This window comes from Branchiostoma lanceolatum, chromosome 2, assembly GCF_035083965.1.
Source record: "Branchiostoma lanceolatum isolate klBraLanc5 chromosome 2, klBraLanc5.hap2, whole genome shotgun sequence".
Classification (NCBI taxonomy): Eukaryota; Metazoa; Chordata; class Leptocardii; order Amphioxiformes; family Branchiostomatidae; genus Branchiostoma; species Branchiostoma lanceolatum.
Window position 1 is genome coordinate 6,235,066 of NC_089723.1, and position 24,964 is coordinate 6,260,029.

Below are 24,964 nucleotides of genomic sequence, written 5' to 3' on the forward strand. Positions count from 1 at the left end.
GGGGTGAAAACTTGTACCTGACCCTGTTCACTCCCTTCAACTGGGTGCACCAGTACAAAATTTTGAGATTCTGTTTTCATGTTGATTTTCCAATCTAGCATTTAAAAAAAAGTTCTGTTAACCAAGGAATTGAATTCGTGTGGCCTCGATATCTTGTTTTATTTCCTCTGGTCCATTTATGAAGGTTAGACTTCCAGATAAACAATATTTATTTACAGAAAAATCAATCTCTGAATCTGGATTAGATACAAAGATTACTTCAAGAATGTTGAGTGACATCCATCACTCTTCTTCAGGGTCACTAGAATGAGCTGGCAGAACAAATCGATAATAGTACATAGAATGTATTCACTCACTCTCTCCCATAGCTTAGTCAGCCATAGGGGCAGCATAGCGTTCAGAATGTATTACTAACTGGAAAAAAAAAACAGTTGAGTATGTCAAAGTCATTAACTTGCATTGCAATGACAAATTATTGACTAGACCATTGGAAAGCTTCCAACACTCTACCACAATGTAGCTCTTCTGAGTTTTTATGGGTCCCTAGCTACCTCATGGTACACACCTAGCCAGCCAAGAAGGGAATGGGCTGCCTAGAACAGAGCCAGAAGCAAAGTCGATAGAACTAGATATGACCTCCTGAAATGGAACGGTTAAGATCAGCTAAGTGCCAATGTGGTCATCTTGACTATGGAACACATGCGAGACCGAACTGGGCCCAAATGTCACCAGTCAAGACCTATATAAAGCTTGCCAAGAAGCCCAGAACTTGTTACTGGTAACAGCACGACAAGATATGATGATAATGATAGTAGTAATGATTTACGACAGACATAACTTTAGACTTACGATGGACCTTAATGCTCTTTTATCATGTGTTTTGTGGTCTGCACCCAAAAGCTGTTCCTTGTGGTAAACACAGTCATTTCTTCTTACCTGCAGAAAGACTTCTTGTCTTTGGAGACTCGTGACAGCAGAGTAATTTTCCACTGGAACATTGGCTCAGGTATCGGCACCATCGAATACGACACGCTGTCTATATCTGACGACAGGTGGTACCGTATCGTTGCCAAGCGTGTTGGCAGAAGTGGAGAACTCCGTGTACAACTGTCGAGCGCTAAAGACGACGCTCCGTCTGTGACCGGCTTTGCTCCAGAGGGGTACACCATTCTTGATGTAGAAGATGAATATGGCATCGATGACTCCCAATTCTACTTAGGCACTGTTGACCTCTACTTCTATTTGGGGGGTGTTCCATCGGAGAAGCAGGTAGGGCACAAAATTAAATTTGTAGCTGGAAAGTACAATCATGTAGTTCTGGCACAAAGTTGGGTCTGTTATTGAACGAATGAGTGAATGAATATCTTTTGTACACATAAACCCACCAGGCTAGATACAGGCCACAAAAAACAAATAGTTAATACAGATATATTATTGAATTTCTACAAGAATTATGATCTAACTGAAGTGAATATGACATCTTTGTAATGGTGAAAATGTAAGAGCAATATGTTTCGTATGTTATAATTGCAGAAAGTGGAAAATTGTATAAAATCAATATCAAGACAATCCATTGAGGCCTTCTGGATTTATCATGTTCACACACACACACACACACACACACACACGCACACACACACGCACAGACACACACACATACACAAACATACACACGCACACACACACACACACACACACACACACACACACACACACCATACTTTTGTAAGGAATATTTAAAACCTTTAAGGATTTGAATATGCAGAACATTGATGAAAAATAATAGATAGACACTCCTTTTAAACCTCTTTGACTCCCCATTACAGCAAGACCTGGCAGCCCGACAAATCTTATCCTCTGATTTCAACGGCTGTTTGGGAGAAGTACTGCTCGATGACAAACCCATCGGCCTCTACAACTTTGCCACCACATCTGGGACCTGCATGGGCTGTGTGGAAAGGTATAAAGTAGATAGTTTGTCTGATTTTGACATTGGGGGATTTTGTACACAAACTGTCATGTTGTAGCGCACTTTCGAATGCGTTGGAAAGACATTCCTGGAACATGGAGAGGCCAGGTGATTGATTACAATCTGACTGATTTACGACAGACAATGACAAAATAAACAAATTTCTCCATAAGTGAGGAAGGGGAATAGCCATCAACTTTGTATAATAATATTCTAATGTTTCTTTCTCTTTATCAAACTGGCAGCCCACGGAAATCGACTGCTTCCAACACCTACACCTTCCTACGAGATGGATTTGTGGTGATGCCGAAGATTCGATCATGGAATGACCGGAACACTAACCTCAACTTCAACTTCAAGACCTTTGCAGAAGATGCACTCATCTTCTTTGTTGCTGATGAAGACCAGGTCTGTGTCACAAAACTATCAACATAGTCTGCTGATGCTGTTCAGTAGTGTAGTAGAAGTAGTACTACTGTACAGTAACTGTTACTGTAGTATCCAGACCTTTGTCTTATGTAGGAAGCACAGTGGGCTGAAAGTGAACTTAGTATGGCCAGAGGGGGACATAATCCCGGATTAAGTCTACCCCTTTTTCCCTATCTGAGCACTTTTAGCGTGAAATTTGGTGGACCATGGTCTAGAGTGAGTCCTTCACACCAATTCGGATAGTGAGTCAACCTTCAGTCATCAGTGAGTCCAGGTCATTAATCACCATAGCTGGAAGCAGACCCAGCACACCGATGTAGAAAACTGCCTACCTCAGGGGTTCATCATGGGTATAAATCAATTAGACATGCTTGATAGCTGACTTCTCCCCCAAGGCCCAAGTCTAGAGTGTGTCAACGTTCAGTCATCAGTGAGTCCACTGGTCACTTATCACCATAGCTGGAAGCAGACCCAGCACACACTACACAGATAAAGACTTCTCTCCCAAGGCCCAAGTCTAGAGTGTGTCAACCTTCAGTCATCAGTGAGTCCAGGTCACTAATCACCATATGGGTATAAATCAATTAGACATGCATGGCCCAAGTCTGAAGACAAAACTACAGATGGGAGGCTGGTTCCTTCCAATTCCATTTTATGTTCAATTTGTTGTTCTCAAGTCTGCAGATTTCTGTTGCAGAATGAACTACACGTTGGAACAAAGGCTTTACTAGTATCAACCTCCTTGCTAGTATATAGTACCTCACTCTTTGTAGAGCCATAATTATTGTTACTGCACTGATTCAACTGCGAATTGCTGGTACACATGAAAGTGATATAGATTTGAACACCACAAACATTTTTTTATTGATCAGCATACAGACATAGGGGGACATAGATGTTGGACTTGACCTGATGAGGACAGCAGATAGACCATGGTGATTAATAGACAGCCTGATTATCGATTAAGAAAGCAGCCCTCCCAGAGGTCATCCCACTGACAGGGAGAGATTGTGTAACTTGGAAACTAAAACTTAGTTAGTTAGGTACAGTACATGTACGACAATGTAATAAGTGGTAAGAAATTCACCGCTGTAAAAAACAACAACTGGTGTTTGTGAGTTTTGGAAGAATACAATGCACTGAACCATCAATCATGGTGTAAACAGCCTATGTGGCTGGAGCTGGTGATCTCAATTACACGGTAAATCTGGCATAACTAATGCAGACACAACTCCAGCTACCCACAAGGGAAATCCCTGGCCAGACTCTGGGCTTGGGAGCTGGGTGACAGCTCTGATGGGTCTCAAGTGAGTCCAAGGGTGGAGCAGTTCAGTCATGGTCATTAAGCTCTCCTCCCAGAGTGAGTCCATCTTAAGTTCACAGGACTCACTTTAGGAATATGGAGGGCCATGGTCCACAATCAGTCTAAGGTTCGCTAGGGAGATTATACTGCTGCTGGTGTCACTGACACTGCATGGGATGGGCAGCAGTTGGCTAGTCTTCACACTGGGTCCACACTGGTGTCACAAAACTATCAACCTGTAGAGAAGGTTGAGTTTACTGATGCTGTACAGTAGTGTAGTAGTACTGTAGTAGTATCCAGTAGTTGATTATACTGCTGTTGGGGTCCCTGACACTGGGGTGGGCAGCAGTCGGCTAGTCTTCACACTGTGGGTCCACACTGGTGTCACAAGACTATCAACCTGTCGAGAAGGTTGAGTTTACTGATGCTGTACAGTAGTGTAGTAGTAGTAGCAGTAGTAGATTATACTGCTGCCGGGGTCCCTGACACTGCATGGGGTGGGCTGCTGTCGGCTAGTCTTCACACTGGGTCCACACTGGTGTCACAAAACTATCAACCTGCAGAGAAGGTTGAGTTTACTGGTGCTGTACAGTAGCATAGTAGTAATAGGCAGTAGTACAAGTAGTAGGCAGTAGTTTGTTTGTTTGTTTGAAACCTTTATTCATAATAAGCTCAAATCGGCACGCAGGCCGCTTTTCACACCGCGGGTCCACACTGGTGAGGCTGCATACTTTGATGTCCTTCTTGACACATGGCATTGGTTTCCTCGGTCTACAACGATCTATATGTAGTCTGTCAACTACAAGTTGGTTATGACGTTGATGCAGCCACTGGCTCGTTCAAAATGTCTGTACCGACCACAACACTTAGTCAGATTTTAGATAGCTAGTAGTTAAGACCAGTCCCGCAAGACGTGTACAACATCAGTTAAGTTTGGTCAGTAAATGAACTGTGCACATGTTTTGTTACAGGGAGACTACTTTGCTGTCTACTTGAAGGACGGTAGAGTTGGAGTCCAGTTCAACTTGGGTAGTGGAAAAGTGGAGATTCTCTCCGATGACAGGTACAGCACTGGAGAATGGACCTACGTACGCGTCTCTAGGACAGGCCAAAGAGGTGAGCTTTTCACATTACCCTCTTTTCCTTAATACACAGATCCTTTTGTATCTGTGTAGCCAGATCTTAAATGTTAGCTACTGTTTTACCATGTTGCCATTTTGAAGACAATTTTCTCTTACCTCATGGCTTTGTTAAAGGCAACCAAAGCAATATTAAGGATAAAAAAATGGAAATAAAAAGATTCTGAAATCTTTATGGTAGTGACATTTACTAACACTGTTTAGCACATTTGTGTAATAACTTCATGCCATACGATGATCCCCTTAGTTTTTATGAGCCTACAAAAACACCGGCGACGATTTTCAGTGAGTTCTCACATAACAACGATGTCATATTTTTGCATCATGGACGTCGCTTTACATTGTGATAGTGTTGTTTGAATTTATCATGACTTGTATAGAAATGACTAAATTAAATTGACTTTCAAAATCCAATTTTCGAGCCGTAATATTGCTTGGGTTTCTTGAAGACTGTTTTTCATTTTTGTAGAACATACGAGTGTCTACTGATTTAAAGGATGGGTGTCAAGACATTTTGTTATTCTAAGATGACATAAAAGACTAACCAATGATCGCTGTAGCTGACTATGTGTTGTATGCTTTCAGCTGAGCTGACTGTGGTGGACGACCAAACTGTGAAAGTTGGGTCCTCCCCGGGGTCCCTTAAAGACCTTGCCGTCACCGACCGCATGTATATTGGAGGCCTGCCTGGAAGCTTTAGGGTATTGTAAGTATAAGCTAGTTCATGGTTCAAAGTTCAAAGTTCAACTATTCATGCGCACATTGCATAATATGTCAAAGTTGAAGGTCACTGAGACATGAGCAAAACACTTCAGAATCTGGATATGTATCAAGCATGGGCTCTAGACAAGAACTGTTTACAAGTTAGGGGCCTCCAACTTTGACCTTTTGCATGTGTACTTCAAACCGTGGACTGTCTTATTGTTCTCACATTCTGCAAGATTCAGTCAGTCACTTTGGAATTGTTATCGCAGTAAGGCAAAGGTAGAGGTAAAGCAATCGAACCTCAGATTCAGGACAAAGCATGACGCTTTTTCGTAAGCTATTAGTGCAATGGGGCTTCGCTATAGCTCACATTGGCAAAGCTCACAGGGTCACCCCTACTCTTTTCAACAAGTATTTTGGGTTCTTTTGCTTCCACATTTCTGAGATATAGATGAATGGATTTTTCTGTGGCCCACAGGCAGCCGGATATCCCGACTACTTCCCTTATAGGTTGTCTGCAGGACGTAACTGTGGGGAGGGATCCTCAGAAGCTGGATGAGAATCTTGAAAGTTTGGGCATGACTCCAGGCTGTCCAGATCAAGTAAGGGATGCTTAACTCTAGTCCTGCTGAGCCCGACAGTTGTCGGTTTACACATGGTTGTTCTGTATGCTAGCTCTGGCAATTGTCGGGGTGAGGGTATTTCTAGAATGCGTACGTTGCACCCGTGCAGTTGTTGTAAAGCAAAGTTACAACTATAAAAAAATGAGCAATATCAAACTAGTACCATTTGTTTTAAAGGTGTCTGGGCACTGTGGCAGTGGGGGTATGGAAATCCAGCAGGACATTAGGGAATATCTATATCATACCCTGGGCCTCGATAACCCTGGGCCTTTGATACGGGTGTTTGGACCGGTCTGTACTTAACAGATCAGCCAGTGCTTCCCCAGTTCGATTCAAATGATTCAAAGTTGCTTCAAGTGTTTGGCGCTCCACTTTTGGCACTGTCAAAAATTGGAGTATGGGATTCGGACATTGGAATTGATGTTGTTACAATTTTTTTGTTTGAGGACACAAAACTCTCTCAACTTCTCACATATTTCACATTGAAATGTGTTTTTTTTTGGGTGGGTACGACAAAGATATAATGCAACACGACTTATTCCGCATTGCCCTTTATTTATTCCATTAATTTCTGTTAGAAATGGTTTAATTGGGACCTTTCTGTCAGGTTGTTCAAACTATTGGTATGTCTGATGAGCTGGTTGCCTGCATAACCCTCCTGAACAACTTAGACTTGATTGAAACCTTTATATCTTTTCCAAAATGTCTGTGAGAAATGGTTTAATTCTTAGTAATACATTTTCTGTCAGGTTGTTCGAACCATCGGTGTTTCTGGTGAGCCAGGTGCCTATGCAGCCCTTCCAAAGACAAATCAAGAAGGTGACTTGGTCGATGGAGGGTCGGTGTTCCTTGGGTTCACGACGAGCACGGAAGACGGACTGTTGCTCCTGGCAACCGGTGGCGGCCGCAGGAGACGACAGGCAAGAACGGTAGGAATTACATTTATCTACGTCCAACTAAGACCTCGGAAATAATGTGTTTCAAGTCTTTTTGGGGGTCGAATGCTGGAGGCGTTATAATTATGTTTGTCATTCCTTGGTCTGGTGACATGACTTTGTCTTTGAGACACTGAGAGGTGAAGATGACGAACATCAAAGAAACAAAATTATACCAATTCCACAAGTGTCCCAAGAATCTTTCATCATAGTTTTCACTTCCGAAATAGTACACAGTTGACTGTCACTAATTTTGAAAAGTATGACTGGTTCTGAATCTATGTGCTTTCCATGTGGTAACGTTGGGTAACATAAATTCGTGGGGTACTTAAATTCGGGATTTTTCGAAAACGGGGTATTTAGGGATATGTGCTAGTTGCAACATCAGTAATACCGCTAGAAAAGCAAACTTGACAGACTAACGTATTCAGAACACTGTCTGAAAAGCTTCAATAAGTATGCATTAGAAGGCGACGAGGACAAAAACTCTCCGTCCCTTATTGGAACAGTCTGAGGGCTTCGTAGGAGAATCACACTACATCGTTGTCGGCTGGTTTATAAGACAAATGTCACATCCGCTTCCTGCTAAACACAAGACAACTTATTTTCTTAAAATTGCTGACCTGCAATTGGACTCTAAGTGTGATCAATCATCAAAACCCCTCTTTGTTGCTACAACCTACGGCACGTGTATTTTCCCGCCGCCATATCATTACCCAGAATCCTGTTGTCAAGCAGACGACAAAGGTTTGTGAGGAACACTTTTTTGTCTAAATGTTGCGTGTGATTGTGGACTGAGGACGATATTTTCCTCAAAGTTTGCTCATAACACAACAAGGAATACATGGACATAGTAGTATTATCAATGCTACGGCATCCGGCTAACTTTCCATGAATAATGTACACGTTGCCATGACGGTGGATGTCGACTTTGACGTTCTATAGCTACCGACTCAACACACGGGTTGTTCCCGTAGGCCTGATGTGTGCGGTACGGCCGTTTTTTCGTGTATTTTTTTACTTGGACACGTCTATATCCATAGCACTCTCCTCAAGCCAAGGATGGAACGAATAGCTGCTGTATAAAATGTAATTAGCGGTAAGATATTCAAGACGAATCTTCTCTCCCGAATTAATGTTCACCCCTGTCTGACAGCACCGTCATTGTGCGTGCGGCGGACGGTAGTTTCAAGTTGAAATATTATGGTGTCAGCACGACTAGAGACAAAATCTACCATATATATGATTAGTGCAAAGATAGTACATGATACTGACAGAATAATAGAAAAAAAGGATGGTTTATTGTTCTGCTAGATTGATTTCAGTCAACCATTATCGGAAAAATCCCGAATTTATGTTACCCAACGTTACCCATGATAAGTTGTTCACTGCTCTTTTTGTGATGTTAGTCGACACTCAAAGAAACAGTACTCACTCCCGCAATCTTTACTTTTCCTGTGCACCTGTATAGGCCTTCTACTCTTTGTCTATCGTGAAGGGTCGTATCCAAGCTTGGTTCAGTGCTGGAGAGGGTAGTCCATTAACCTTAGTAACAAGGAACAGCGCTGGTAGGTTCGACGACGGAGAGGACCACAACATAAGGGTGACAAGGGCAGGTGACAGGTCAGTTTGTCATCATGGCAGCTCACTGATCTAATACAATGCTTAACTTTCTTCCAACATTAAAGGTATTCATGGATCAAATTTTCAACGACTACTGTCGCCTTCTTCAGGATCAATAATGACCAATCACTGCCAAATGTAAACTCGCGAGAGTTACAGACACGTGACTTTATTCTCTGTTAAGTGATTGCTGGAGTGCCCTAATTTATGAGAGGTATACATTGAAGGAGACCATATACATCAGGGCCATATACATCAAGGCCATATACATCAGGACACTCAACACTTAACAGAGACAGTGGGCGTTATAAACTTCATGGCATGTTTGACCAATTGCTGATGTCACATATTCGTAAAGATACGTGTGAATAAAGTCACGTGTCTGTAACTCTTGCGAGTTTACGTTCGGCTGTGATTGGTCATTATTGATCCTGAAGAAGGCGACAGTGGTCATCGAAAATTCGATCCGTGAATACCTTAGTGTTGGAAGAAAGTTTAGCATTGTATTATGATTACTGCCAGCACAGATGAGCTTTCATTATAATTTGAGGAATACTCTAAGACTTGTTATACCTTTTATCATACCTGGTCCCATTTATGACATGTTTTTTTTCGCTTAGCATATTTTCATGTTATGTGCAAAAATAAACAATAAACTAAAACATTGAAAAAACAACACCTCCATCTATATGTTGTAACATTTTTCAATCAATCAATCAATCAATCAATCAATCAATCAATCAATCAATCAATCAATCAATCAATCAATCAATCAATCATCCCTTCCATCTCCAGGTTTGAGATCTCAATAGACGATGGCGCCAAACGATCAGGAAAACTGACAGATGCCGACAAAAAAGTCATATCCGTTAACAAGTTGTACGTCGGTGGTATTCCTGGCAACATGGAGAGGAATTCCCGCAACATGGCAGGCACTCTGGCTCCATTCAACGGCTGCATAAGGGACCTGGTTCTGAATGGAAAGTAAGTGCTGTTTTTAAGTTTAGACTATGATGTGTTGCTTTTAGATTGCTAAATCCACACAAGAAGAATATTGATGATAAGAAACTAGCTAGTTACTTGCACTGTAGTACTGTGTAATGTTCAGTAAATCCTGTAACAAGTTAGTAGTTAAAGTGCTTTTGACACTGATCAGAATACATTTTCCGATTACATTCAACCATGATAGTATTATTTAATGAACAATTTGTACAAAATAAACACCCTTTTGATGTTATTAAACATCGAAGCTTGCAGATCATAATTCCAGTTCTTGATTCCAGTGCCTGAGGTAATTTAAGTTCCTTCCATGACGTCACAGTGAACATTTCAGCCAGTTCAGTACCTGGCACTGTGGCTTGTTCAAAACATTCTTTTAAGATGCAGTCAGTGCATAATCATCTTGATAAATAGATAAAAAATTGCAAGATATTTTTTTGCGAGCCACAGTGCCAGGTACTGAACTAGTTGTTTACTGTAATGTCGTAGATTATTGGTTTCACAAGCCTTAAATACAGTTAACATTGTAGACAACCTCATTGAAGGTATGATCTACCCTAAACCTTGGTGAATAACCAGTGGCCCATACTCTGGAAGTATTTCAAGAAGAACAGGTGTATATGTGTCCTTGTAGACCAATCCTCTTGCTTCGGACTGTAAGTGTAAAACGTTTTCGCTAAGAGTGATCTATTAGACTAACCTGTCAGATATCAGCAATGTTTTGTTCATTTTGTTGTTCTTCATTATTTCCTTTAGCCTAATCAACATGGGAGACATGGTAGAGTTCAACAAGGCAGACATTGGGTTTTGTGTCCAACCCAACCTCCCACAGGTCACCCCCACTGTGACTATGATCACCCCAGAAGTCAGCGGCATCACCCCACCTGCACCGATCATGTTGTCGGTAGGAGAGATTTGTATTGATTTCCTGTAGTTTTGAAAATTTAGCAGCATTTTTTTTCTCAAAAAAGCTCAACAGAAGTCAGCCCGCATCATTGACAGCAAGCATGTACATCAGGCCATGATGATTTGATTATATGGATGACATCCTCTGGGAAACCCAAAACTGAAAAAAAGTTTGGCAAAAAAAAAGTTGCCCTCATTATGAAATCTACGTGGTCAGGAAGGATGAACAAAACGTAACACACAGAGTATGGTGTACAGGATATATGATGCTTCATTTTTGTTCTTTTACATCTTCTTCTTTGGTTACAAGTCAAACAGTGACTTGATAAAAGGTAGCAAAATACAAACCTCCAAATTTTCGACGTCTAGTCTGTACGTCTTGTTCACGGAATGACCTAGTCTCGCGAGAACACGAGACTAGGCCGAGACTTGTGAAGATCGTCCTGCCTCCCCCGCCTCCTTGCGGAGTAGGGGTAAGTAGGACTTGGGCAGCTCCCAACCTCCGGTACGGTTCATCCCAGCTAGAATATTCTTGTAACTGTGATTATACGTGACTGATGAACCTCTTCAACGATATCTTCTTCTTTGACTTTGGAATTGACTTTGGCCTTGTACGACAGTAGTATCTGTTTTCGGAAATAGTCTTTTTGCAATTTACAATACATTTTCTCATTTTGAGGCTGCTTTGTATGATTTACAGTATGGCCGAAAATGTTTTTTTTTTGGAAACGGACTAAATATGATGTTCGCTCAGATGTTATCCATATAATTAAATCAACATGGCCTCAGTGGTGACAGACAGTGATTGTGTGTGGTTTCCTTCCAGACCCCAGAAACAGGCCCTCCTACCCGCTGTGCTGCTCCTGCTGAACAAACCTCGATGACAGCGAGGATACCAGGAGCCTTCAAGTTTGGAGTGACCAAAAACAGTCACATGACATTCAAGATAGATCCTGATGATATCAGGGACGAGTAAGTACAGTTTTGTTTTGCCTCAGAAGAAATTGTTTCTTGACCACATCACCATGCTCTGTGCAATCACAATGTCCTTAGATGATAAGAAAATGAAAGAACTGTAACAGTAACAGTTACACTATGATTTAAAAAGAATTTCAAGCGATTCACAAGAGGCATTTTCTTTGCACATCATAAAGCTCCTGATGCAATCATTATTTCCTTGACTGTGGCATGTGTGAATTAGCATGTGTACCATCCTCCGTAATAGTTGCTGGCTAAATTGTTTTGTTGCATGGTTAGCAAGCAAAACAATTGAGCCAGCAGTTACTACAGAAGATGGTACCCAGGCTATGTGTGAACTCCTATTCCGTCATGTTGTAATCTAAGATACAAGATAACTTTATTGGATGTCGCAGTGTTGCCACTGAATCAAAAACGAATGTACAATCATAAAAACAATTTATCATAGGCGCCGCATTATCGTCAGATATAGTATGTTTAACCTTGAATCTGACATATCAAAATAGGTTAGACAGACAATAGTTAGCGTATCTTGTATATTTACAGAAAAACAGGCCACTGCCCATACTGGTTGATAATACGGGTCATGTAGGGTATGCAAGAGTTCAGATACCGCTTAGTTTTGACTTTCGGACAGTTCAGTTTATGATGAACTGTTGATGCCCTTCCATAGGTTTTCAGTGAAGGTCGACATCCGCACCTTCGAGTCAGATGGCCTGGTGTTCTACATTGCCAGGAATGAGACGCAGGTGGACTTCGCATCCATCCAGCTGGTAGGGGGTCTGGTCAGGTTCATGTTTGACAACAAGGAGGGCAAGGCAGAGATCAGCAGCACAGTCCCCGCGAACGATGGAAAGTGGCACATGGTACGGCCCATTTTCCTTATTTGGCATTCTTGTGTTTCATACTGGATCATGTTGTATCAAATATGAATAGATGACTTCAGTAGATTTGATCTATACAGTCATGTAGGTATCAAGGCCAGTGGTACATAACAGGTATTTGATAAGGACTAGAAGTAGTGAGTATCTACATTGTACAAGTGGAGATGGCAAAGAAAGGAATAATTTGCATAAGATACACATAAGACCTAATTTGTATAATCTGTTGCAATATCTTGGACACAAAGGTTTAAAAATGAAAGATTAATATTTGGTCAAGACTAGATACTGAAAATGTTTTCTCTGTTTCCCATGGCAGACTCCTACAACATTCATTTAGATTTTACAGCTTTGGTCCCTTCTACATTGTGTTTCGTGAGCTATGGTAAAGGCAAGTTATGGCAACAACTGCACAGAGAATTATTGTCTTAAACTTCAGAATCTTCGGTATCAAACCAGTTCTTACATGTAGCATGAAAGTTCATCTGAGTTTAGGTCAAGACTAGTACATAATGAGAGATAAAACTGTTCTCCAACTCAAGATGCCAGAATTTTCAACCAAATCACTCGGTATTCATCGGGTATTTGACCCAAGTGCTGTAGACACGTGATAACGCACGTTTGACGTCAGCACTGGGTCAAAGGTTGTCAAAGTGGGTACCGCTCCCCTGTCCTGGATGCCGATGAATACTGAGTGATTCGGTTGAAAATTCTGGTGAGTGAAATTTCTTGAACAGTTTATTTCTCATTGCAAACCAGTTCTTCTATTTCCATTTTTCACATGTTTTATGTGTGATGCGTTGTCAGATTGAAGTCATCAGAGAAGGCAGGAATGGGACCCTGACAATTGATGGACGTGACAGACAGGAGGGCAAGAGCCCGGAGGGAGCCACCACCATGGATGTGACTGAAGACTTCTACCTGGGAGGGGTTCCCATCAGCTATACTCCCAGGAGGATTGGAAAGGTATGTGTTCTGTTAACTTGCCATTTCTACCTTCGTCAAGAAGGTTATGTCTTCGAAGGTAGCGTGCGTAGTCCAGTGGTAAGCGATCTTGCCTCTGGAACTAGAAGCCGTGAGTTTGATCCCGGCTATGTCGCTCACCCGACATGCACGCTAGCGGAAAGAGTTTCAGTCCTTAGGACTGGATGTTAATCCGTGGTCCACTGTTCATTGTGCTTGTCAAAAAGAGCTAGGGGAATTTCTCTGGTACAATGAACCTGTAAATACTGTACATTATAAGCATCTGTCTTCTCTGTCACGACCAGTGTAAGATTAGCTCTTCAGTGAGCTAAACTGGATCGAGATCACTTTCCTTTCGTGTGTATGTGTATTTGTATTTATTTGTTTTTTCTTTAGTCAAGAAGGTTATGTTTTGATGTGACGTATGTGACTGTGTGTTTTTTTTGTTTGTTTGTGAGGAGCATAACTCAAGAAGTTGTGTATTTTAATTAAAATCTTTATGATATTTGGTATGATCGTAAGGGTTGGCAAAATGCATGTACTGAACTATTTACACAGTCATGTAGTGTCCTGGTGATATAATTGATTGTGCTCTTTTTTGTGTTCTTACACAATATCTTTGTACTTCCCACAGCTGACCAACAGCATGGAGATGTGTGTGCGTATGTTGGAGATCCAGGGAGAGCTACAGAACCTGGCCTCACCGGCGACCAGGGCTGATGTTGGGGCCTGCTACCAGGAAGTCACTGGAGGATCATACTTCGCTGGCACAGGATATGCAGTATTAGGTAAGACAGTGCCGCTTCCTTAGTATGTCTTGACATACTGTAGAATAATGCATTTAATTTTGTGGGGATTTAATTTCGCGGTAGGGAGAAAATGGTATGTTCGCGGTGGTTTTAAATTCGCATATGAAACAATAGTAGGACTGCAGTCATAGGTAGGCAAAACGTTTTGCGGTGGTTTAAGTTTGCGCTGAAGAGTTCACCGTGAAAACCGCGAACATAAAACAAACGCGAACATTTCTGCTTTTACAGTGACTGTCATTTTTCAAACAGTGTATACATTAAGTGCTGCAGACTGGTATACAGTACTGATTGATGTGAGATCCTCTCAAAAGCCTGGGTTCTTTGTATAAGATATCTGAAGTCTAAATAATCATCCTGTGAAATGTTTATTGTGTTTCTGTCTACTAGGTTTTTTAATGCAGTTTCTGTTGCTTCACAGATGACTCCTATCGTGTAGGACAGGACATGGAGGTTGTGTTTGAGTTTAGAACCAACCAACGTGAAGCCCTGCTGCTCAGTGTGTCATCTGAGAGAACTGATGCTCTTGCTATTGAACTCAAGGATGGCAAGGTACTTCAGAAGCCTTTAATAGACCTTCTCTTTAGTAGGACATTTAAGGAAAGAATTATCATTAAAGAAATTTAGTGACAAAGTCTTTAATGACACTACGTCTTCAGTTTAATCCAAATAAAACAAAGCAGAGGAATACGTCAATGAAGGTTAGACATCCAGGGCACAAGTAACACAGTTACTCAAGCAACTGGAAAATTTTGAAACAGTCAGACGTTTAAGACACGCTGTCTTTTGTCAGTGACTAAAGGGAAGAATTGGAGAAAGGAAAGGATTGTTTTCTCTTGTAGCCGAGAAGTTTAGACATAGATCATCATCATAGTAAGGGCATAATTAGTGGTGTAAGGCACTGTTGTATTAGATGCTGATTCCTACATGAGGGTCTGCATGCTCTTTTCCCTAAGGCGCAGGCAGCCTATTTTTATTTCCTGTACTTCGTGGGAAAAGCCGTCTTATTCACGTAATTCGTTGCGAGGTGACCAGATTTTGCGTAATTGCCTTCCTTGATTTTAGCGTAGTATATATGGGGATCTTCTAAAGTCACTGCAGACCTTCCTACATGAATAGCTTACCGTGTTCTGTGCACTTCACCCGGTTGATCATCATCCACTGTGTCCTGCAGCTGCAATATCCGTCTTTCTTCAAATCTTTGACCACTTTGTCCTGTTCATTGGTTCATTGAATAGCTCCCACGGTTTTCTTTCTGACCTTAACAGTCCTAGTCCTCTGTCTTTGAGGTCTCTCTCAGTAGGTTCTTGCAATGTCTTTATTTTCTAGTAAGATTAAATTTTGTAGGTTTTGGATCCTATCAAGACAAAGTTCAAGGCCTGTTGTACAGGTGTGTCTATCTGCATTCTTAAAATGTCGGAACCTGACACATACCTGAGTGGTATTGTAGAAATGTGAGTTACCCTTTTTTTTTCAGATCACCTTCCGTGCTAACAATGGACCGGGACCGTTTGAAGTGACCTATGACCCAGAGGTCGCTGATCCACAAGGAAGCAAGTTCAGCCTCTGCGACATGAAGTTCCACAAAGTGGAGGTGTGTATTATGGTTTATATTTGGTTACATATCAGCAACTTGACAACTGTAACTAATGTTGTCAACAACTGAATATTATAATGTTTTCAGCACCAAGGACAGTAATGCAACGGCGAGTTTCATGGAGCGTGAAATCACTTTGCCGAGTTTTATCCTGCCCTTACCTAAAAACACCATCTGGCAGGGCTTAAATGATAGAAAGAAGACTCAACTCAAGACATATTATTAACCCAGTTTTATCAGGGATACAGAAACATGCCCTGTGTGCTGTGCCCGGTTATAACCAGGATAGGGTATTCCCCACAAGAAAACAGCTTTTCGTACGTGTAGCGCTCAAAGCCCGGAAGTTTGGGGAGTTAGGGCCGCTGGCTGTTTTGCATGTTTCGTGAGGGAGGTCAGGGGTCAAACATTTTTGATCTTTTACTTATCTGAAAATCTGGCAGCTTAAGGGTTAATGCTGATGATTATGTTATGTTCACACAGGCCGGTAAGGTGAAGAATGTCCTAGAGTTCAGGGTGGACGGCATTTCAGTTCCTCCGGCAACCAGTGAGCAAGCCTCTACCTCAGCAGACACCAAGAACCCACTCTATATCGGAGGATACCCAGGTATGGCATGGGTTTATGCTAGTTTTCATGCCTTTCCTTTACTATCTGACGGTAAGATGAGGAATTCAGCCATTTGTGCGGTGAAGTCTTTTTGTGGGGTTGAATGGCCGAGTGGCTTGGCCAGTGGAGGCGACTGTAGTGTGGACTGCTGATGCTGACGAAGCCGCTCTTATCCAAACAAGTCTTCCACAGCTGAAGCAAACTATCGGTTGCCATTTGTTTTGGGTAACCAAAGCAACGATGTAACACGTAACCTGATTGGTTGATAGCTTCCCAGCATTCTTTGCGCGTTTGCTTCCGATGAGGGGAAGCAGACCCCTCTGATTGGCTGAAGCTGTTTTTGTCTGGCACGCTGGTTATCAGGGCCCCGTTCACGAGCGATGTAACATGGAGCGATAGGGGTCCTGATTTAATGAGGGTGATAGACCCTGGCCCAGTACAAAAAGAAGTCATCAGCAAAAGTGTTTTATAAGCCAAAAAAGGCCCAGACAGCCTGCTATGGAGGCTAACTTTACACTACTTTCCCAACTCCACCCAGGTATGAAAATGGGTATCTGACTTTGGGAGGTAAAAGGCTGTGGAAGAAAAGGGATGGGCTCTGCCTTCCAATTCCCACCCTCCTTAAAGCAAGACCCCTGTCGCTTGATTCGTCGTTGGCTCGCTCGCATAGGGGCCCTGCTCTTCAGCGACGGTAGACACGGTTCTGGCCCCGTTACTGACAGTTGCTCATGAATTATTAATGAGCTTTCCTTATTTGGCGGTTAATTTGTTCTGAACCTAAATTAACCATGTGAGACGTAACCTGATTGGTTGATAGCTTCCCAGCATCCTTTGCGCTTTTGCTTGAGATGAGGTTTAGCCAACAACGAATTGAGCGATAGGGGTCCTGCTTTAAGGAGGACCCTTATCCATACAGAGTGGATAACAAGCCACTGCCCCTATGGCCTCAAAAGACTATGGCACTACCTTTACCTTTTTGTGTATATGACATAACTTTCACCTTGACTGTTTCCCCAGATTCGGCCCTGGAGCAGAAGGCTGCCACGACTAACAAGAGCTTCAAGGGTTGTATCCGCAACCTGAGCATCAACGGCAAGCCCCAAGACCTGGGCGAGTCGGTGACTCTGGTGGACGTGCAGGCCAACACCTGTCCTGGGAAGTGAAGAACCTAAACGTGCTTCAGCGCAACCTCACACATTTGCCACGTTTTCTTTACTAAGTTTTTGACCTGAATATTATAGTTACTGTATAAGAAGCGAATTGGACCAAATTTGGTCTCGTCTGGTGTACGCATTGGCAATGTTTTGTTTACTAAGTTTTGGACCTGTAGATAACATTTATTAGAAGCAAAAAGTGACAAAATTTGGTCTCGTCTGGTGTACATTCATTTGGCAAATGAATATTTTCTTTACTTTTTGGACCTGAAGGTTACAGTATAAGAAGCTAAAGGTGACCAGCTTTACCAAATGTGGTCTCCTCAAATGTAGCCCTGGTGATAGATGAAGACCTGTCCAAGCTTATTTAAAGGGCATAAGACACCAAAATACAACATTTTCTTATTAATTGAAATAGAAATAGCATCATTGAAGGAATATAAACGTTTAAAACAAATACACACCCGTCTGCCATGTTCGTTGTGACGTCATGAGCAGGTAAGTCACTGATTAATGTAATTACCTGGTGGGAAGAATCAAAAGCTGGAGGTATGATGTTTTCATGGTTTGATGTTCAATAACGTCCGAAGTGTGAATATGTAGTGAAAATTTCTATGTTATTAAACAATTATTACAGTATTAGGTTTTATGTAATTTCAGGAAATTCTTAATGTTGATGTCATTGGTCAGTCTTATGCCCTTTAAGAATGGCAAAATGTGTGAGGATGACCTGTTACCGTAAACGCTTGGTCTCACATATTGGCCATGTTTTCTTTACTAAGTTTGAAACCTGAAGAGTACAGTATGAGAAGCTAAAAGTGACCAGCTTTCCCAAATTTGGTCTCCTCAACTGTAGTCATGGTCATGTAGTGGAAGGAGACCTTTTCCCAAGCTTATTTAGGAATGGCAAAATATGTGAGGATGACCTGCACAACACTTTGGTCTCCTGCAAAAATCAGTGTTAATGTGATGTTTTTGTTCAAATCATTTGTCAAATTCCCTGAAATTATCCCCTTGTAGATGTAATTCTAATGTTCAGAAGAAAATTTTTATGAATGCTGCTAAGAAAATTTGCTGAGAAGAATAAAAAGATTGAATTATATTTTATTTAAAAAAGTGTTACGTTGAGATTCAACTGTGTAGCTGTGTTCAAGGCATGCACACTTTTTTTAAAAACAGACCTCAAACCTCAAACTCTCTCAAGTGCCTTGGACCGAGGTTTGACAGTTGTTCTTTACAAACTATGTGCCAATCATATATTAAGTGATTTAATCAATGAGTACCCGTCTGTGTTTAGTATGTTTGTTCTTTGTCCCTGTGTTTTTAGCTGTCCATGTACGAATAAGTTTTCTCAATGTGCTTTGTGGGTATCATATATTTTCAGCAGCCTTTGTATTGTTTTTGTAGTGCATGCCTATTCAGTTAGTATACATTGTACATACACTGTGATTTGGTAACACCCTTCTCAGTAGTATACATCAGCCAACTAGCAAATTGCATACCTATCATATATTTTTGGCAGCCCTTTGTATTATTTTTGTAGTGCATGCTTATTCAGTTATATACATTGTACATACACTGTGATTTGGTAACGCCCTTGTCAGTAGCATACATCAGCCAACTAGCAAATTGCATACCTTACAGATAAACAGACAAACCCATGTGATTTTTTTTCTTGATGAAGAAAACGACCACTTGCTCCTGCAACAAAGAATATGCCAAAGACATCTTTACACCAGTAAAAGGTCAACTTTTTCACTAGTTTTTGTTAGACGTAAGGCCAAGACAATTATAGACGAATTTGAACCACATGTAGGGAAGCGGGATGGTCGTTGTCCCTAATGTTCTGGATATTGCTGGCGACGGTAAGGAGAAGACGGACGACGGAGGACAAGACACAACACGGAGCTAAATGATTTACGTCTTCACACTTTCAATGCTCAAGATCAACTGTCTTTATTCAAATAAAGGTGTTCACCGAACGCGAGCGTTCAACGTCGACGTTCGGCGAACGTTCTAACGCGCACGGCACAAATAAACAATAAACGTTCCATGACAACACTTACGTCACATTCCTACACCTACCCCCCAGTTTCAAAACGAGCCGTCCCCGGCGAGTGCATAAAAATACAATCTTCATAGTATAGCTAACTAACTAACTAACTAAACACAGTTCAGTACACAAGTGTCCATCGATTTTTTAACAGTCTATAGTCGGCATCCTCCGCTGCTCCCGGCTGAACACTATCGTCAGCAATTCCTTCGGCTCACGACCCCTTTATTCCCGGCTGTCGTATCATGCTTCCTTTGATTCCCGTGTTGTGTTGCTCTCCCTCCTTCCCTTCGTCGCACGACCACGGACGTCCTCCCCTAGTCCTCCAGCTGGTACAGCTCAGCTCACCGCCTTCCTGGAGAAGTTTCCCGGTGACGCTCTCTGCTTCAGATATCCCGGTGTGGGATATGACTGGATCGGCCCGCCCCGGTTGGGCATGGATAACGGGTGCCAGGGACACCTTGCCGCCATCACTCTCGTGCCCGGTGTGGCCATGCAGGGATAAGCCATGGAGAAAGAACGGAACACCAACACCAACACAACCTGACCGTCCTATAAAACTCGGCCCCGCTGTCCCCGCTTTGCCCTTGTTCTTGCCGGCCTGCCGCCGCCTATTCTTCGGCACATCACCAACGATTCCGCGGCCTTCTCGCATCGTGCAAGTGGTCCGCCTGCCATGGTTTGCTAGTCACCGGTTGCTCCGTGTTGGTCGTCATCCGTCCTCCGTCTACGTCTATCTCCCTCGTCTCTTGAGATGGTAAATGCAGCAAATCCTGTCCGTGACGCCAAATGTAGGGAAGCGGGATGGTCGTTGTCCCTAATGTTCTGGATATTGCTGGCGACGGTAAGGAGAAGACGGACGACGGAGGACAAGACACAACACGGAGCTAAATGATTTACGTCTTCACACTTTCAATGCTCAAGATCAACTGTCTTTATTCAAATAAAGGTGTTCACCGAACGCGAGCGTTCAACGTCGACGTTCGGCGAACGTTCTAACGCGCACGGCACAAATAAACAATAAACGTTCCATGACAACACTTACGTCACATTCCTACACACACAAACTGATTTCATCATAGGAGGAGGGATTCCGGATATTGCTATACAATGTTTGTAACTATTTACCTTGTTCACTTGCGGAAAATACTGAGAAAAATGGCTTATTTTTGTACTTCTCTGTCTATTCTTTACAGACGCACATGGTAACATAGACAGTTTGTGAGAAAGATTCCCCCTTTGACGAAGCCAGTTTGTGTCGTTCAAATTCGTCTATTTCTGCAAAATTAGACAACTGCTGCCATTTTGTTAGACCAGTTGCCAACAAATAAAGTATTTCTGAAATGTACCAAAGACATTATTGTCCATTCACACACATACAAACCTGTCCTTGGTGTTGAGCACCATCCACACACAAACCTGTCCTTGGTGCTGAACACCATCCACACACAAACCTGTCCTTGGTGCTGAACACCATCCACACACAAACCTGTCCTTGGTGCTTAACACCACTCACACATACAAACCTGTCCCTAGTGCTGAATATCACACACACACACACACACACACACACACACACATACATACATACATACACATATGTATGCATCATAGGCCCACTGAGTGAGTGAGAGTAAACCTGCCCTCCGTGCTGAACACCATTCACAAACATACATACAAATATGTCCTTGGTGCTGAACACCATTCACATACACACATACAAATATATCCTTGGTGCTGAACACCATTCACATACATACAAACCTGTCCTTGGTGCTGAACGCCACTCACACATACAAACAAACCTGTCATTGGCGCTGAATATCACACACACACACACACACTCATGCATACATTATAGACTGAGTGAGTGAGTGAGTGAGTAAACCTGTCCTTGGTGCTGAACACCATCCACCCACATAGAAATTTGTCCTTGGTGCTGAATATCATTCACACACATACATACATACATACAAGCCTGCCCTTGGTGCTGAACACCACCCACACACTGGCAAATAGACAGCTTTCGTCATTCGTACAGTCCTCGGCACTGATGTCCAGTCACAATTTCACAAAAAATTCCCCCAATTGACATAATAAGAAACGAAGTTGTCAGTTTCCGTATTCAATGCCTTCCCCGCGCCATACTGTCCTTGTTTACGTTATTGTTTCAATCTGTTAAAGTGATCTAATTCATCTTCAAGTGTATGGTCTTCCATGTGTAGTATGCTAAGCAAAAATCGAAACATAGAAGAAATCCTCCATGTTTATTTATTGAAACATTTCACAACTATTAACGTACGTAAACTGCACATATTTTCAGTCCAACAGCATCGGTAAAGCACTAATATCACACTAATCAAACAGCAGTATTGATAAAGGCAACTTGATGCTATTCGAGCGATGTTTCAATTGATGTGGAACTTCGGTAAATTCATTGTAAAGTTTTGCAAATCCGACAAGCGGGTTTCTATCGCCCACATCACAGACTTCTGGCGATTCGTAAGATACAAGTCGTACCTGTATCACGTGAACAACAAATACCGTACAACAACGATACAATATTCATCGCTGTAAAGTCGTTTGCAAAACATCGGAAGCAAAATTTAGTTTTATTACATAGAATAGTTTAATACTAACAGTCAACACAGGCAGTCTTAAAGTGCAGTCTTTGCCATGTGCCGCGGAAATAAAGTCTTTTCCGTTTCCTGTTCGGCCAGCAACCACTTCTCTTCGTCTTATATCGCACATTTTAGAGCCGTTTGTCAACCTTGTAACATTAACCTGTCGTCCTGCTAACTTTGCTCAGTTAGTCCCTCTCCTTCCATTCACTGTTTTTCCCATCCCATGTGCCGGAATAAAGTCTTCTCCGTTTCTCTATTGGCTTCTCTTTCTTGGCCAGCTCTGCCGTCTTAGGCCACTACTAGGGCCGTGCGTCACATCGTGACCTTCACATGTTGTCCAACTAGCTTTTCTAGCTATGATTAATTCCATTCCATGGGAATTTCCTCGTCCATCTGGCTGCTTGACCACGCCATGTTCTCAGTGTAGATGCTGGGCTCCCAGTCCATCTGCTCTTCTTCTTGAGTAGTTAGACACGGTGGGAAAACGGGAGGCGGCAAGGTTGCGGACTGATTGTGAGAGCTCTGGCTGTACAGTGAAGAGTTGTGATGCCACGGGTACGAATGGGAGGCCTGTGTGAGCCTCGGATCCGGATGGTAGGACGGTAGCCTGGGATCCGGATAACGGGGCTGGAGTCTCGGGTCCGGATAGTATGCCGTATGGAGCCATGACTCCTCCCTGCCACCCCCGCGAATCGTTGGTACATACCTCCTTTTTGACTTTTTCCCTACCTGTTTGAACATAAGAAGACATAGTTATCTATCGCTTTCTTGCATCCCCAAACTGTGTGTCGTCACACGAGGCCCATACATGGCAGGCAGCAATAGCAATGTTAAAGCACTCATACTTAGAAAAGAACACTTCTATTATTCGCCGTTTCCAGGTATATCATTGATACACCTGTTTCACAAAAGTACAATATATCAGGCGTCCTAAATATCATTGAAGCATAGCATCAGTGGAGACCAGTCATGCTAAAACATTAAATACAATCAATTTTAACATCTACGTTTTGCTAGAATCTTTCTTACTTACATAATGTATAAATTCCAACAACAGGTCAATGTTGACAAGCGACAGATGCGGAACGATGCACATTATTTACGGTTCACGATGTAAAAAAAACTAATTCAACTCGACTTCAAACACGTCTACTTACAGCTGGGATGTTCATGTCAGCAATGCTTCCTCGGCAGTTGCCAGCCATCATGACACAATGAGAAGGTGTATTCATAGCAAAATTTTAAAGATTCACGCACACAAGCGTCGTGATACACCTAGGTCTTCACTTGGAACATAGGTGTGTTTATCGAACGATAAACAATCCGGTTACCACGGGCAAGGAAGCGATTGTTCGGCAATGATGTTCCAGAACGATGTAAACGGTCAAAATAGACTCGTTCCCTTTCGCACAGTTTCTCATAGTTCTGTTTTCTGAAAGAATAGTTAGTTTTTCCTACCATAGCCACCCCTAAACTGCCGAGATTTCACGAAAAATTCCATCAAGAAAGGATTTTCAATGGTTTAAAACCTTGTTTTTGTTTGGCGCCAACTGATACGTCTTTGTAGGATAACAGCAAAGCCTGACCCTCTAGCGTTTAATCATGGTACTGAAGTGCCGGCTAGTGATCCGTGACGGTACTGCAAGCTTGAAACTTTCGACAGTTCCAAGGCTTCAGTACTGTCACGAGTCAATAGTCGGCGCTTCAATACCATGATTAAACGCTTGAGGGTCAGTCTTTGCTGTTATCCTACAAAGTCTTATTCTAAACTTCATCAAATTGCTATGTTACGGCAAGTAAAATTTATAGATGACATCCTCCGCAGACGACAAATCTATTTTTCCCATATGAGGTAAAAAGTAATGAAAATAAAATGCAACATGAGGGCAAATGTCATTAATATACATGTATGATTTTACAGCAAATTATATGGATTGCATTGTAGGTTTTAATCATTTTCCCCACCAGTAGTATTGTGTACTACCAATGTACACGTTGGAAAGTATTATTGCTCCTAAGTCACGACTTAACATCTACATAAAACCTATGACATTATCGATATCTACCGTTTCTTTTTGATTACAGAAAAAGCAGCTTTGAATATAACAATATTGGAGAAATAAGAAGGGCATGCAGGCGATAACTACTATGTAGGTTTTTTTTAATATGGTACAGTCCTATCTCGATATAAAAGTTAGGGTATGTTACTGATCTTATTCATAAACTAGAGTTCCACGACCTCATATCTTCGCCAAATGATTTTAACCTTTATGATTGACGTATTGTGGGTGTTTCTCATTGATAACAAATCATACCAGTTGATCATCTTAATAACAGAAGTTGTCTTAAATATGAGCTTAACAAAGAAGTTTATGCTAATGTTAATTATCAATTATGTAAATGAGGGCCTTATTAGCATGATTTAATTCAACAATGTCCACATTCACATAAATTCTAAATGCCACAAGCATGACATTGCAGTCATATACCAGTATGGAATTATAGTAGTTTCTCATTAAGTTTGCAAATTAGGTCTTCATTTGCATATCTTTTATCTATCAACATTCCTCATCACTCTTCATCAGTTACATATGTCACATACATTGTATTTGAATAGTCAGGTCATGGAACACAGAGGGGTTTTGAAATTGCCTCATTAATTATGAAAATTAG

General features: G+C 41.9%; 1 protein-coding gene across 1 annotated transcript in view; it reads left to right on the forward strand.

Annotated features, from left to right (window-relative positions):
* LOC136426561 (laminin subunit alpha-2-like) overlaps nt 1-17,712 on the forward strand; it is a 56,961-nt gene extending 39,249 nt beyond the window's left edge. Inside the window, exons 46-63 of the mRNA XM_066415225.1 lie at nt 943-1,269; nt 1,827-1,960; nt 2,215-2,377; nt 4,673-4,817; nt 5,426-5,546; nt 6,024-6,147; nt 6,918-7,097; nt 8,575-8,726; nt 9,522-9,710; nt 10,482-10,629; nt 11,458-11,603; nt 12,283-12,475; nt 13,298-13,456; nt 14,088-14,241; nt 14,681-14,811; nt 15,737-15,853; nt 16,337-16,460; nt 17,478-17,712. Of these exons, the coding sequence (XP_066271322.1) occupies nt 943-1,269; nt 1,827-1,960; nt 2,215-2,377; nt 4,673-4,817; nt 5,426-5,546; nt 6,024-6,147; nt 6,918-7,097; nt 8,575-8,726; nt 9,522-9,710; nt 10,482-10,629; nt 11,458-11,603; nt 12,283-12,475; nt 13,298-13,456; nt 14,088-14,241; nt 14,681-14,811; nt 15,737-15,853; nt 16,337-16,460; nt 17,478-17,623 (2,853 nt within the window). The 3' untranslated portion in view covers nt 17,624-17,712. The remainder of the gene's footprint in view (nt 1-942; nt 1,270-1,826; nt 1,961-2,214; nt 2,378-4,672; nt 4,818-5,425; nt 5,547-6,023; nt 6,148-6,917; nt 7,098-8,574; nt 8,727-9,521; nt 9,711-10,481; nt 10,630-11,457; nt 11,604-12,282; nt 12,476-13,297; nt 13,457-14,087; nt 14,242-14,680; nt 14,812-15,736; nt 15,854-16,336; nt 16,461-17,477) is intronic.
* Nucleotides 17,713-24,964: the final 7,252 nt, after the last annotated feature.